Consider the following 16,093-nt stretch of genomic DNA (forward strand, 5'->3'; position numbering starts at 1 on the left):
CACAAAACAAGTGGTCAAAGTCAGACATACACAGGACAATAACAATAATTTAACAGTATATCAATGACATATTTGCAATATCCTGAATTTCTTTGGCTGTGAAGACATCTCTGTGTGATGTTGGATTGGTGCGGTAGTTTCACCTTTTTTTTCTCCACTCACGTAGATCCATCTTGGCTCTGTGTCTCTGTGTCTCACTATCCTCAGTTGTCTCTGGGGAGCTGAGAAGGGTGGGAGTGATAGAGAGGGACTGGCGGAGGAGGCCAACGCTACCTCTGCCACTGCTCTGGCTGGCATAACTGGCCCTCCCTCCTTCCCTGTTGTCTCTCATCTCTACCTCAGCTCCTGCCCCCTTACCTGTCCCTCTCTCTGCCTGTCTATAACTGTCTACATCTCTGGGTGGGAAAGGGCCACCATGGTAGGGTGAGGGCCAGCTATTCATCCGGGGCAGGTTGGGCCTCGGTGGGCCCCTCTTGGACTCGATCGGTCTGGGGTAGTCCCCCCTCATGCCTGGTCTGGGTGGGTACTGGTCTGGTCTGGGTGGGTACTGGGGTATTGAGGAATCCATAGGGACATATCTGTGCTGTACAGACCTCAGGGCATCCTGATATGTGATAGGCGACCTGGATGCATCAGGATAAGCAGTGGCCTGTCTACGTGGATCAGATAGGTCTCGTCTATTAGAGCCTGGGGGTTGCCTTGGTGGGTACATGGAGGAGCTGAGGTAGGTATAGGAAGAGCTGGCTAAGGATCTGTCATACTGAGGCCTCTCCAATGATTTTTCAGCATACCTAGGCCTTTCCAAGCTGCTTACACTTGGCCGTCTAAAAGGGACCCCTTCTCGCCACGAGGGGCCTGGCCTGGAGAAGGAGGATGCAGGGGTGCGTCCTAAACTATAGGACTTGACCCGGACGTCTGGGTTTGGGAACTCATCCCAGTAACATTTCTCTGAGACATAAGTCCTTGGGCTTTCAAAATGCTCCCATTTCTGTGACCCTAAGCTGATGGATTTCTTCAGAAATGGACGAGGCTGTCCCATGCCTGAGAGTGTTCTGCGGGGGCCGATGCTCAGAGACTTCTTCATGAACGGTGCATGGGGTTGATGGATCTTGGAGGCTATTTTATTAGTCCTGTTGCCCTGAGAATGAAGTCTTTGGGATTGTTCTGAAGCTGACTCTGGTTTACCTGCAAAAGTGTCAGTGTGTTTTGACACAACGTCTGCCATGCTTTTAGCTGCACTAACCAACGTCTGGGCTGGACTTAAACCCATTCTCGATAGTGGTCTCTCTGAGGCTGTGGTCTTTTGACTAATAAGTGGTTGTGACTGCTCATGGTTGTGACGATAATGCCCTGTGAGTTCTGAAGCAGGTGATTGTTTTGTTGACTGGTCTGGAATCCCAGCTTTGTGGCTTGAATCTCTTGCTTCCACTTGCAGATAGTATCTATAGGCTGGCTTTTCAACTGCTTCTGAAGTTGCTGCTGGACCAACAGAGTGCCTGTTTTCTAAAAAAGAAACTTTTTTGGGGCATGAACTTGTCTCAAGGTTCTCCTGCACATGAACTTCCCAGTTTTTTGGAACCACGTCTGGCTTACCTTCCAGAGAAGTCTCTGTCTGTGGCTCTACGCTTTGGCAAGTAGTGTCTGTGAGTTCAGATTCATCCCCAGGGTCGTCCACACTCATCTCAATGAAACCCGGGAGGCTCAAATACTCCAGAATTGCACTTGTCTGCAGTGGGGACATTTTGGGAGCCTGGTTTGTCGGCTTATTCTTGAAAGACTCTGAGACTCTGGCAACAGAGAACTGGGACTGGTCACTATCACACTCTTCGAGAAGAGTTAAGGGAGAAATACGACTGGGGCTGTCACTAAAAAGAGCCCTATCACTCCTTCTGGAGCGTGTCCTGTCACCCTCTCTCTCCTGCTCAGGGTATAACAGTGAACTCCGAGGGTCATCCCCAATCTTATCATCTCTTACTTTCCCTTTGGCCCCTGCTTTGTGGAGCTCATAGGGCAAAGTAGAATAACTAGAAGGACTCTGATAAACTCTCTCCCTAAGGTAATCTATTGTTTCTGTTTTCTCAGAAAGACTATATGATGCAGTGTCTGGGTAAGGCTGACCAGGACTTGTGGCCCTTACTTGATCTGCTGAAACAGATCTGACACTTTCAGCTGCTGGCTCCAGATGCTGTGTACCATAAGCAAAGGACGATCTTGGTTTTAAGGCACCTCCCCCTGGCTGCTTCTTTTCCCTCCAGCCTTCCTCAACCATAGACCTTCTATGATACGTGTCCTGCTCTCTTTCTACAGTTCTGTCAGGACTCCTCGACCTGGGTCTGCCTCTGGCTGTTCCTCGACCAATAGGTGGGCTTTCTGAGGTAGGGGAGAGCAGAGATAGAGAGGTGCATTGAGTGACTGGGGAGCGTGAGCAGTCCTCAGGTAGCGAGTCCTCCATGGCCGGCCCAACGTGACATTGGTGAGGATGTTGGAACCTTGGTGTGGTGCTCTCTAAGGGGCTCTGCACTGGGATTAGGCTGTTGATGGATGTGACTGGGCTGATGTCCCATTGGATATAGGAGGAAGGGAGCCGGTCCATTGGGCTGCTGGTGTTCCCAAAGTAGCAGGCCCTCCTATAGTCCGACAGCTGATGGGTCTGCCCGGAAGCCCGGTGAGCTTTGGGACGTAAGGTAATGTTTTGTGGCTTCCATATAGGATCCTCAGCCCCTGAACTGCCCAGTTCCCTGTTAGGGTTTGCTGCCTTCTCAGGCCCACCTTTCTCCTGCTCCCTTGCCCTCTGGCTGGCGGTATAGTTCTCCAGCTCCCTCTCCATCTCCTCCCTCTCTTTAGCCAACTGCAGACACTTGCTGAGGTTATCCCGCTCTTGTTCACTTGTATCAATCTGTGAGACCAGTGTGCTGGCGTTGGTCAGCTGGCTCTCTCTCCCCATGGGATGGTAGCCTGCTTGGTGATGCCTGTTCCTCTCCAGCAGTCTGGCTCTCCTGCCCAGGCTGGCGAAGATGTCCTCTGGGTGCCCAGCATGGTTTCTTTTCAGGGAGTCACAGGCTCTCTTCTCACTGCTGTCGGAGTAGAAGCTGGCTCTCTCCAGCAGAGCCTCTGAGATGCCCTGCTCGTCATCAGAGTAGAAGCAGCCATGACGGGAGAAGTTCCTGGCCATGGCCCTCACTCTACCCGGGGAAGCAGGGGGCTTGCTGAGGTCTGTAACCTCCACTGTGAGGAGGGAGTCCTTTCTCTCCCCCTTCTCAGAGATCAGACTGCTGGACTTTAGAGAGTCTCTGAAAGATGTCTGGTTGCTCCCTGTGCCGCTACCTCCCCCATTGGTTTGGGTTTGTAGGAAGACTGTTTTCACGTTATTCTTAATATTGGAAAGAGTAGACCCCTCTAGCAGGGGCTGGACAATGAAACGTCCATCTGGGCCTCTTGAGATGGACTCCAGAGCAGAGGGTGAGGGGGCCTTACCCCCCAGGTGGCTCTCAAAGATGGTGTAGTGGGGTGGGGGAGAGGAGCTGGAAAGGAGCTGACTGCGCTGGTCCTGGTACTCTCCACGGCTGCCTTTATCAAAGGAGGAACGGTCAGACTGGGAAGATGAGGAGTTGGGGAAGAAAGACAGGGGAGGACACAGCTTCATCTTCAGAACGCTGTCGGGGCTGTCAGAAGGCGAGCGAGCTCTGAGGAAAAGAGAAGAGTCATAGGAGGAGTGATGAGTTCAGTTGAACAGAAGAGGACAGGTTATTACATTATTCCATTATTGTCTCAAGCTTAAAATAACAATATGTAAAATAACAATATGTATGCATTCAGTGGCTACAAATTGCTATGCTTACTGTTATGAGTAGCAGATAAATACACATTAATATGCAATGATTCTCAAAAAAGGGCACATAAGAATGGAAAATGGGTTGGTTAGAAAACAGCCAATGCAATGAGGGAAATATGCTGGTAATTATGGGCACTTACTCTGGAGAAGGACTCTTCTGGAAGGCAGAGGGGAGATCTGAAAAGGTAGAAGAGGGTGAAAAGGTCAAACAATGGCACATATAAAATAAACAAAGGTATGAAAAAAAATGGGATGAAAAAAATGCTGTCAACTGAAATAGATTAACATGCATAACATGAAAAGGAACCACATGACAGTTACTGAGAGCTGGTCCAGTCATCAAGGCTTTTGAACTCCAGCTTAGTAGGCTTTGAAAATACTTTATTAAAGGAGCAATCCACAGTTGCTACATCTGTTTTTGGACATACATTAATTGTATATACTCATTGACTAATTAAACAAATCAAAATATATTTTATATTTGAGATTCTTCAAAGTAGCCACCCTTTGCCTTGATGACAGCTTTGCACACTCTTGGCATTCTCTCAACCAGCTTCATGAGGTAGTCACCTGGAATGCATTTCAATTAACAGGTGTGCCTTCTTAAAAGTTAATTTTTAGGAATTTATTTCCTTCTTAATGCGTTTGAGCCAATCAGTTGTGTTGTGATAAGGTAGGGGTGGTATACAGAAGATAGCCCTATTGACATGAAGGTCAGTCAATATGGAACATTTCAAGAACTTTGAAAGTTTCTTCAAGTGCAGTCGCAAAAACCATCAAGCACTATGATGAAACTGGCTCTCATGAGGACCACCACAGGAAAGGAAGACCCAGAGTTACCTCTGATGAGATGATAAGTTCATTAGAGTTAACTGCACCTCAGATTACAGACCAAATAAATGCTTCACAGAGTTCAAGTAACAGACACATCTCAACATCAACTGTTCAGAGGAGACTGCGAGAATCAGGCCTTCATGGTCTAATTACTGCAAAGAAACCACTACTAAAGGACACCAATAATAAGAAGAGACTTGCTTGGGCCAAGAAACACAAGCAATGGATATTAGACCGGTGGAAGTCTGTCCTTTGGTCTGATGAGTCCAATTTGAGATTTTTGATTCCAACCGCCGTATCTTTGTGAGACGCAGAGTCAGTGAACGGATGATCTCCGCATGTGTAGTTCCCACCGTGAAGCATGGAGGAGGAGATGTGATGGTGTGGGGGTGATTTGATGGTGACACTGTCTGTGATTTATTTAGAATTCAAGGCACACTTAACCAGCATGGCTACCACAGCATTCTGCAGCGATACGCCATCCCATCTGGTTTGCGCTTAGTGGGACTATCATTTGTTTTTCAACAGGACAATGATGAAAAACACACCTCCAGGCTGTGTAAGGGCTATTTGACCAAGAAGGAGAGTTATGGAGTGCTGCATCAGATGACCTGGCCTCCACAATCACCCGACCTCAACCCAATTGAGATGGTTTGGAATGAGTTGGACAGCAGAGTGAAGGAAAAGCAGCCAACAAGTGTTCAGCATATGTGGGAACTCCTTCAAGACTGTTGGAAAAGCATTGCTCATGAAGCTGGTTGAGAGAATGCCAAGAGTGTGCAAAGCTTTCATCAAGGCAAAGGGTGGCTACTTTGAAGAATCTAAAATATATTTTTGATTTGTTTAACACTTCTTTGGTTACTACATGATTCCATATGTGTTACTTCATAGTTTTGATGTCTTCACTATTATTCTACAATGTAGAAAATAGTAAAAATAAAGAAAAACCCTTGAATGAGTAGGTGTGTCCAAACTTTTGACTGGTACTGTACAGGTATGTCTCATGTGCTCAGCTCAACTGTCGTAACCCATCCAAAATAAAAGCCTGTTTTACTCCAATGTTTGTAAACATTAGAAATGTAAACAAACACTGAAAATATGCTTAAAACTATCATTTTGATATCTTGGATGGTCAGTACATTGCATCAATAGCTCTGTCTATGAATTTAAGAGTGGTAACATTTCTCCAGGCCCATCCCTCAGCTTTCCATCCCTTTGTTATTGTTTCAACTGCAGATTGGCCCTTTAAAGATAACCTCTAATAAAACACTTCAAGGGATAGAAAGCTTGAAATTCTTTCTCTTTTAATATCAGTGAAATGTTAGGATAAAGCAGTCTTTACCATCTCTCCTCTTCCTGCGCCGATGGGCTCTTCTGTGACTCATAACACAGGCTGTCACCAAGGAGAGGATGATTGCCAGGAACAGGAAGCACACTCCACCCAACACACCAGCCAATAAGGGCTCAGGGACAAACTCCAGGAAGCCTGGCCAGACAGGGTACATCTCCATCCCTGCAACCACACCAAGCACAGTGTGTTAGTAATGCACTAACAACACCGTAGAGACAGCCATGCTTTTGGCTAACAATCAGCGTAATAGATTTATCAACATAATGACAACTGTCATGAGTCATGACTATTACCAAGCACAATTGATATAACTGTTACATCTTGTTTAGGGTTTGTTTTTATGAACCTAACCAGTGTTTCTATCATACAGTTGATCAGCGCTGGCTGTACAGTAATGATACTAACCTGTGGTGTTCACATTGACAGACTCACTGGGCTCACTCAGTAGTTTGTTACTGCGAGACATCAATCTCAGATCATAAATGCAGTCCTGAGAGGGGAGAGGGGAGAAGGACAAGTGTTCAATAGACACAATTCTGGGCAACATATCTGAAAACACATTAAAACTTGGAGGTCATAGCCTTCAGATTACAGTTATTGTACTTTAAAGTACTTTTCATTACACCTAATTTATCTAATAGTGTCATCATTCTTTCTGCCAAGGTCCAAAATTATAATTGCCTCTCACCCTCAGTAATCCTTGTACCAGTAGTTCACTCTGGTTGGCCTTCACAGCGCTGTTGAGAATGACCCATTGGCCTCTGTCCCTCCGAGCCTGGAGGACATACCCAGTGAGGGGTGTGGCCTGAGACTCAGGAGCATACCACTGTAGGACAATCCCAAGCACCGTCCGATTGGCTGACAGGAACAAGGGAGAGTCGATAGTTGGTAAAGTGGTCACCACTGTCGGTGGATCTGTTGGCAGGGCTGTGGAGGAGAGTCAGGATAAGATCAGACTTGTTCATACAATAAAATTTTGATCAGTGTCCAATACAGACAAATTAAAGAGTGCTTTGTCAGTTAAAACTTCTACTGACCCTGCGTCCTGACAGAGGTGATTTCACTGAAGGGCCCAGAGCCCAGTTTGTTCTGAGGCAGGACACTGAACTGGTAGCTGGTGCCAGCCAGCAGCCCTGTCACCAACAGGTGGGACTTGGACGTGGGCACTGGGAGAGATGCCCACTCATGTTTCCCTCTGGAAGCCTGCTTAACCCTGGGGCCAAGAGGGAGGGACTCAGAGATTTAAGAACCATGACAAAGAAGAGAATGGCCAGTGTCATTCTGATAAACATTGAGATGAGTTACTAACCAGATAGTAAATTTCTGGGTGTATCCTCCATCAAATCCAGGTTCCCAGGACACATTGGCCTGGTTCATCCCAGTGCTTACTGACACGAATGAGGGAGCATGAGGGCTGGTGCCTGGGGGAAGATGAGGAGGGCAATTAGCATACACCAGTGGAACTGTATACCCTGTATACCAATGTACTACAGAATGGCATGTCTTGCCATGTTGCTCCATGCAGAGGGCACTCACCCAGAACCAAGACCACAGTGCCAGTGCTGATGGTGGCCACGCGGTTGGTGGCAAGGCACTCCCAGCCCCCCTGGTGGTCTTTTCTGAGAGGCTTCAGGAGGAGGGAGCCGTTGGACAGCACAGTGTATGTGGAGCGAGGAGTGGGACCAACCTATGAGTTAGAGCAACAACAGAGATGAGCGTAAACAGACAGAGATAGAGGGCTATGCTCTCTGGGGTTCCATCAGCTGTGTCTATCAGGGACACCTCACCTTGCTCCAGGTGATATTGGGAGAGGGGTCTCCATCTGCCTCACATGGGATGACCAGCTCCCGGCCCACCTCCTGCAGGTACTCAGCACGAGGGGACACAGAGAATGAGGGCGGATCCTGCAGAGGGAGAGACAGTTTGAAGTCCATCCAGACCTACAGGAAGCAGGGTTTTCTATGACCAGGGAACAGAGGCCTGGGGACCAGCCTTACCTGCAGGATAACCTTAGTGGGTTCAGACTGGCCCATGGTTCCATAGCTGTTATAGGCAGTACAGGTGTACATGCCCACTGCATCGTCATTGGCTGTGGCTATAAACACTGAGCCCTCGGAGTTCACCATCCAGCCAGGGACCTGAGCAGACATAGACAGAAGGAGAAAACAAACATGAAATACAAAAGAGATCAATGATATAAATTCTATATATTATGATTCATGTTGCCAAGTGTGAATACCTACATTGTCAAGATTTAAATTGTTCCCATCTTTGGTCCAGTTGACAAAGAGCATGGGGGGCTCAGCCTGGACTGGGCAGAAGATGACTCCTCTCATGCCCGTAGGTAGATACGTCTCCCTGGGCATCCGGCCCACCCGGGCAGGGTCTAAGAGAGACAAAGGAAATATATACAGTAAGTCACTCTCCCAGAGATGGACTATAACACACAGGCCAGGAAATCAAGACATGTATAGCCATAGTCAACCACAATTCTTACGTTTGACTTTGAGGTGTGCTGAGGCAGAGGGTGGGGTCATCAGCCCATTGGTTGGTATACAGGTGTAAATCCCAGTGTCCTCTGGGACAAGACTAGGGATGAGGAGTGTGCCGTCCACTAAGATCTTCACACGGGTCTTGAGATAGCTGAGAACAAAACACACACATCGCAACCTGGCCTTGAGAATCTTCTTAGTTGCAATATGCTCCATTGTCTAAGAATGACCTGTGGTCACAATGCTACTACTGGTATATAATTGACTCACTAATAATTTAATTAACTTGTATTGTAGTGCCAAAAGCTTTGTGAGATTACATAGAATCAATGCAATGGGCTTGGAAAGATAGATGCACATGATAAGACAGTATGCTTCTCACATATCCCAGTCAGTGGAGGCTCCTCAGAGGAGGAAGGGGAGGACCATCCTTTTTAGATAAAACTATACTAAATATATTCACGTTATGAAATAATTGATTAAAATACACTGTTTTGCAATAAAGGTCTACAGTAGCCTCAACAGCACTCTGTAGGGTAGCACCATGGTGTAGCCGGAGGACAGCTAGCTTCCGTCCTCCTCTGGGTACATTGACTTCAATACAAAACCTAGGAGGCTCATGGTTCTCACCCTCTTCCATACACTTACAGAGTAATTATGACATCTTCCGGAAGACGTCCTCCAACCTATCAGAGCTCTTGCAGCATAAACTGACTTGTTGTCCACCCAATCAAAGGATCAGAGAATTAATCTAGTACTGAAAGTATAAGCTACAGCTAGCTAACACTGCAGTGCATAGAATATGGTGATTTGTTGACTCAAAGAGAGAGAAAGAAAATAGTTGAACAGTTTTGAACAAATTCATTTCTTCCAAAATTAAGGAGAAGCAAGAGACAGATAGAGAGATTTCATCTTTCTTTTCAGTTTCACTTACTTAGCTAGCAAATGCAGCTAGCTAGTTTAGCCTACTCAAACACCCTGCTCAAACAGAGGGATGCTATGTTAGCTAGCTGGCTATAACTATCCAACACAACACTGGAACTCTTCCAAGTCAAGGTAAGCTTTTGGTTTGACTAATTTATTGCCACCGGGGCTCGCCTGTGTAAGTGCTAAACTGCTTACTGACTGTACACTGTAACGTCACTGCATGATTGTAGCGGGTTCACTAACGCGTTAGTTCTATTAGTTATGTTGACTATGATGTTACTTTAGCATATATGGTGACAACGATGTAGGTGGTGTGTAGCGGTTATAATATGATTTGGCTAGGAAGTCCACAAGTGAAGGGAAAAGGTGAGAGGAGAAGAGTGCATAGATGCGAGAAGGAATACAACGTGGCTGCTATGAAAGTGAACTGTGTTTACGCGGGATCAGGGGTGTATTCATTCCGCCAATTCTCTTGAATAACGTTTCTTAAACGGAAGCAAATGGAACGAAACAGGGATAAACATACCTGAATTTGTCCAATAGAAACTTTCATTTGCAACTGTTGGACAAATGATTACACCCTAGATCAGCTAGATGCAAGAGTGTGCAAGGAAGTATTGAATGAGTCACTGTCTGTCCATGTGTCTGTCACCTCACATTTTTCTCTCAACCTGTGTGCATCTACGTTGTAAACTTTCATTCAGGTTGCAGCAACCTCATGATGGGTATAGGGAAATTTGAGTATCATGTAGTAGCCTAAACCTATCGCTGTTACATTGAACTGGGTGAATGGAATATGAATGACAGTCATCCAATATGCTGTAATAGAAATAAGGCCATGCTCATGAACAACAACAACATTGTCCTCCCTCATCTTCAACTGCACTGACCGCCACTGATCCCAGTAGCTACTGTAGTTTGTGTTTCTACTGTAGTTTGTGTTTGTGTTTCTACTGTAGTTTGTGTTTGTGTTTCTACTTTAGTTTGTGTTCGTGTTTCTACTGTAGTTTGTATTTGTGTTTCTATTGTAGTTTATGATTCTGTGTGTGTGTTTGTGTTGTAGTTTGTGTTTCTACTGTCGTTTGTGTTTGTGTTTCTACTGTAGTTTGTGTTTCTGCATGTGTTTGTGTTGACGTTTGTGTTTGTGTTTTTACTGTAGTTTGTGTTTCTGTGTGTGTTTGTGTTGAAGTTTGTGTTTCTACTGAAGTTTGTGTGTGTTTCTAATGTAGTTTGTGTGTTTACAATGTGTCGAAGTCAACTCACTCTATATGGTAGACATTCTGTCCCTGTTTCCACCACTCATAGGTGAGGTTGGAGGGATAGGCCTCAGCTTGGCACTGCAGAACTGCATCCTGGGATATGTTGAGGGTGGTGTCCTCTGGGGCGATGATGATGAGTGGAGGACCTATTTTGAAGTTGGGAGAGTTTAAGTTACTGCATACTGCTTTTCACTGGTTGTAAAACAAGTGAGTCATACTGATAAACCATAATGATACAGGTATGTGGATGCCAAATAACATCTGAGGATTTGAAGTAAAAGGGGAGTGCATTTACAGACCATACACCACTAGATCAAAGTGTGACAGTAGCTCTGGGCCTGTATCCACAAAGCATCTCAGAGTAAAAGTGCTGATCTAGGATCAGTTTAGCCTTTTAGATCATAATGAATAAGATTATATTGACAGATCCTAGATCAGCAATCCTACTCTGAGATGCTTTGTGGATACGGGACCTGATCTGCACTCAGACAGCAAGAATATGAAATCTGTATACTTTTTGCAATAATACTATCTTTAAACTTGAGCAGGACAAGAGAAGAGAAGATTGTTCAAGTTAAGCATCCAGGTAAAATACTATTTTCCCAGAAAAGATATGTCCTTTATGTTGGCTTTCTTTTAAACTAAAGGCAGAGGCTGCAGATCCGTAGGTAACCCCCCCCCCCCCCCCCCCCGCCCCGGAACCCTTTTCCCCAGGGGCGCATTCAGCAGGACGCAACGTTTTGGAATGTTCAGAAGGAAATATGCTTTGTAGAACAAACATGCCACTCTGACATTTTGAACAAGGAATCACGTAGGCCCTATTCATGGCATTCCTATACGCAACGTTCAACAACATATCCCAATCACTTTCTGTGCACGTGTTTCTTTACCTCTAATTTACGCACACATTTTTGTGGTCACCCTCCTTTCATATTTCTCACTGTCAATCGTCGATGATAATTTTTCAAGTTTTACCGGTGAAAGAAATTCTAAGCTGCCATATGGAATTGTTTTAAGAAGGTCCTACCATGGATCATTTCGATATTTGATTTTGAATTTTAGGACACCTTTAGGTATCAAAATAAATATGTACAAATTATTTGATAGAATATTGCATTTGGCCTTTACCTCTATAGCCCATAGACACACACTGAATAACACATTCATAAATAGCAAAAAAGACAGTAAAAACATCAGTCATAATATATATATATATATATATATATATATATATATATATATATATATATATATATACACAGTTGTGATGAGTGTGATAGAAGGAGTCAGGCGCAGAAGGGTAATCACAGAATGCAGAGTTTATTCCGTCGTACACAAATAGCGCTGGATAGCGACAAACGAAACAGGCACAGGGGAAAATCTACCCTAGCAATACAAGGTAACGGTAGCTCCAACAATAACAGGCACAGGGGAAATATCTACCCTGGAAATAACAATGTACGAGTAGCTCCAACGAGCTACATTACTCTCACGAAACAACAATCACCCACAAGGACAAGGGGGGCAGAGGGAACACTTATACATGGACTAATGAGGGGATAAGAACCAGGTGTGTTTAATTAACAAGACAAGACAAATGGAATGATGATATATGGAGCGGCAGTGGCTAGTAAGCCGGTGACGACGAACGCCGAAGCCTGCCCAAACAAGGAGGAGAGGCAGCCTCGGCGGAAGTCGTGACAACAGTACCAGTCAAAAGTTTGGACACATCTACTCATTCAAGGGTTTTTCTTTATTTTTACTATTTTCTACATTGTAGAATAATAGTGAAGACATCAAAACTACAAAATAACACATATGGAATCATGTAGTAACCAAAAAAGTGTTAAACAAATCAAAACATATTTTATATTTTAGATTCTTCAAAGTAGCCACCCTTTGCCTTCATGACAGCTTTGCACACTCTTGGCATTCTCTCAACCAGCTTCACCTGGAATGCTTTTCCAACAGTCTTGAAGGAGTTCCCACATATGCTGAGCACTTGTTGGCTGCTTTTCCTTCACCCTGCCGTCCAACTCATCCCAAACCATCTCAATTGGGTTGAGGTCGGGGGATTGTGAAGGCCAGGTCATCTGATGCAGCACTCGATCACTCTCCTTCTTGGTCAAATAGCCCTTACACAGCCTGGAGGTGTGTTGGGTCATTGCCCTGTTGAAAAACAAATGATAGAGCCACTAAGCCCAAACAAGATGGGATGGTGTATCGCTGCAGAATGCTGTGGTAGCCATGCTGGTTAAGTGTGCCTTGAATTCTAAATAAATCACAGACAGTGTCACCATCAAATCACCCCAACACCATAACACCTCCTCCTCCATGCTTTACGGTGGGAACTACACATGCAGAGATCATCCGTTCACCCACACCGTATCTCAGAAAGACACGGCGGTTGGAACCAAAAATCTCCAATTTGAACTCCAGACCAAAGGACACATTTCCACCGGTCTATTGTCCATTGCTTGTGTTTCTTGGACCAAGCAGGTCTCTTCTTCTTATTGGTGTCCTTTAGTCGTGGTTTCTTTGCAGCAATTCGACCATGAAGGCCTGATTCACACAGTCCCCTCTGAACAATTGATGTTGAGACGTGGCTGTGACTTGAACTCTGTGAAGCATTTATTTGGGCTGCAATTTCTGATGCTGGTAACTCTAATGAACTTATCCTTTGCAGCAGAGGTAACTGGGTCTTCCATTCCTGTGAGCCAGTTTCATCATAGCGCTTGATGGTTTTTGCGACTGCACTTGAAGAAACTTTCAAAGTTCTTGAAATGTTCCGTATTAACTGACCTTCATGTCTTAAAGTAATGACGGACTGTCGTTTCTCTTTGCTTATTTGAGCTGTTCTTGCCATAATATGGACTTGGCCTTTTACCAAATAGGGCTATCATCTGTATACCCCCCCTACCTTGTCATAACACAACTGATTGGCTCAAACGCATTAAGAAGGAAAGAAATTCCACAAATTAACTTTTAAGAAGGCACACCTGTTAATTGAAATGCATTCCAGGTGACTACCTCATAAAGCTAGTTGAGAGAATGCCAAGAGTGTGCAAAGCTGTCATCAAGGCAAAGGGTGGCTATTTGAAGAATCTCAAATATAAAATATATTTTGATTTGTGTAACACTTTTTTGGTTACTACATGACTTCATATGTGTTATTTAATAGTTTTGATGTCTTCACTATTATTCTACAATGTAATAAATAGTAAAAAATTAAGAAAAACTCTTGAATGAGTAGGTGTGTCCAAACCTTTGACTGTTAGTATATATATATATATATATATATTTTTTTTACAGTGTATATACAGTGCATTGGGAAAGTACATTTTCCACATGTATTGTGTGTAGATTGATTAGTTAAAAAAATAATGTAATCCATTTTAGAATAAGGCTGTAACGTAACAAAATGTGGAAAAAGTCAAGGGGTCTGAATATTTTCCGAATGCACTGTATAAGCTCAGGATATATATATATATATATATTTTTTTTATATAGATATTTCTTTCTTTTTTTACCCACTTTTTCTCCCCAATTTCGATTTTGTCTCATTGCTGCAACTACCCAATGGGCTCGGGAGAGGCGAGGTCGTGTCATGAATCCTCCGAAACATGACCCGGCAAACCGCGCTTCTTAACACCCGCCTGCTTAACCCGGAAGCCAGATGCACCAATGTGTCAGAGGAAACACCGTTCAACTGACGACTGAAGTAAGCCTGCAGGCGCCTGGCCCGCCACAAGGAGTCGCTAGAGCGTGATGAGCCAAGTAAAGCCCCCCCCGGCCAAACCCTTCTCTAACCTGGACGACGCTGGGCCAATTGTGTGCCACCCTATGGGACTCCCGGTCACGGCCGGTTGTGACACAGCCTGGGATCGAACCCCTCCATACATACGTCCATTCATTTGTATGGGTGACTTTTAGACGAGTTCCGTGACACTTGTGGGGGTCGTAGAGCAAATTATAGAATGGTCATATTAGTGTGTAGGCAAAACCGTTCGGATGCTACAGATGTTTTAGTGAGAAGACCAATTTTCGGGATGTCTCCTGGTCTGACAAACACCGCTATTGCTCTGCCACCTTCCACCGCATATGCGGAAGGGCGACATTGGAGGATTTATACAGTGTTGTTTCGAAGTAGCCTACAGTGTTGTTTTGAATGATGTACAGTTAGTGAACTTTTGACCAGATGGTGTTAACAAAATGTAGCATAGCCTACATGTGTTTAGTTTCAATCAAAGCACATATTTTGCCTAGTGGCGAGCGTTGTTGAGTTTTGGCCACATGACCAAAACATGTGACCATTCGCACAATCATCCTAAAATCTCATCAGAAATGAGGTGGTGTTTTTTGTCTTACAGTAACGTTATACACTGAGTGTACAAAACATTAGGAACACCTGCTCTTTCAATGACATAGACTGACCAGGTGAATGCTATGATCCCTTATCGATGTTACTTGTTAAATCCACTTCAATCAGTGTAGAAGAAGGAGAAGAGACAACAATTGAGACATGGATTGTGTATGTGTGCCATTCAGACGGTGAATGAGCAAGTGCCTTGAACGGGGTATGGTAGTAGATGGTTTGTGTGTGTCAGGAACTGCAACGCTCAACAGTTTCCCGTGTGTATCAAGATTGGTCCAGCATTCAAAGGACAACCCCTGTGGAACGCTTTCGATACTTTGTAGAGTTCATGCCCCTACGAATTGAGGCTGTTCTGAGGGCAAAAGGGAGTGCAACTCAATATTAGGAAGGTATTCCTAATGTTTTGTACACTCAGTGTATGTACTTGCTAATACGTGTAGCTCAGTTGGTAGAGCATGGCGCTTGCAATGCCAGGGTTGTGGGTTTGTTTCCCACGGGGGGTCAGTATGAAAATGTATGCACTCACTAACTGTAAGTCGCTCTGGATAAGAGCGTCTGCTAAAATGACTAAAATGTAAACAATTTAAATCTTGGAGTTGCAGAAATTATGTAGAAAAAATGGAAGTGTAGGCTACAGGCAAGCACACTAGGTGGAGACAGTCCGCTTTGTGTGGTCAGAGTAGGCTCTTTCTCCCTTTCTCCAGGCTCCTCTCCAATGAGAGACACACAGTGGTGAGAAAGACAGGGGTACTGAATCCTGGTGTTCCTAATGTTAGGAATGTTTTGTACATTCAGTGTACTACGATATTATATTCGGTTCAGTAATGTAGAATACTATCATTATGTGATCTTGCAGACATTGATTCAGCTTTGATCTAACTTTATTAAACGACCACCATTTACATTTTTACATTTGCGTCATTTAGCAGACGCTCTTATCCAGAGCAACTTACAGTTAGTGAGTGCATACATTTGTCAGAGTAACCTGTTCTCTATGAGTAGAGCAGAGACTATGAGTAAAGT

The 16,093-nt window shown here is 44.5% G+C and overlaps 1 protein-coding gene across 1 annotated transcript in view; it reads right to left on the bottom strand.

The window, feature by feature from the left end:
* Nucleotides 1-16,093, bottom strand: part of igsf9b (immunoglobulin superfamily, member 9b) — a 48,435-nt gene that overhangs the window by 1,935 nt on the left and 30,407 nt on the right. The window contains exons 8-20 of the mRNA XM_084176700.1: nucleotides 10,700-10,841; nucleotides 8,515-8,660; nucleotides 8,261-8,403; nucleotides 8,015-8,155; nucleotides 7,805-7,921; nucleotides 7,554-7,704; nucleotides 7,327-7,438; nucleotides 7,055-7,230; nucleotides 6,706-6,944; nucleotides 6,423-6,507; nucleotides 6,009-6,179; nucleotides 3,973-4,009; nucleotides 144-3,683 (exon numbers count right to left, since the gene is read on the bottom strand). Of these exons, the coding sequence (XP_084032826.1) occupies nucleotides 144-3,683; nucleotides 3,973-4,009; nucleotides 6,009-6,179; nucleotides 6,423-6,507; nucleotides 6,706-6,944; nucleotides 7,055-7,230; nucleotides 7,327-7,438; nucleotides 7,554-7,704; nucleotides 7,805-7,921; nucleotides 8,015-8,155; nucleotides 8,261-8,403; nucleotides 8,515-8,660; nucleotides 10,700-10,841 (5,200 nt within the window). The remainder of the gene's footprint in view (nucleotides 1-143; nucleotides 3,684-3,972; nucleotides 4,010-6,008; nucleotides 6,180-6,422; nucleotides 6,508-6,705; nucleotides 6,945-7,054; nucleotides 7,231-7,326; nucleotides 7,439-7,553; nucleotides 7,705-7,804; nucleotides 7,922-8,014; nucleotides 8,156-8,260; nucleotides 8,404-8,514; nucleotides 8,661-10,699; nucleotides 10,842-16,093) is intronic.

Source organism: Coregonus lavaretus (genome assembly GCF_964263955.1).
Source record: "Coregonus lavaretus genome assembly, chromosome: 14".
NCBI lineage: Eukaryota > Metazoa > Chordata > Actinopteri > Salmoniformes > Salmonidae > Coregonus > Coregonus lavaretus.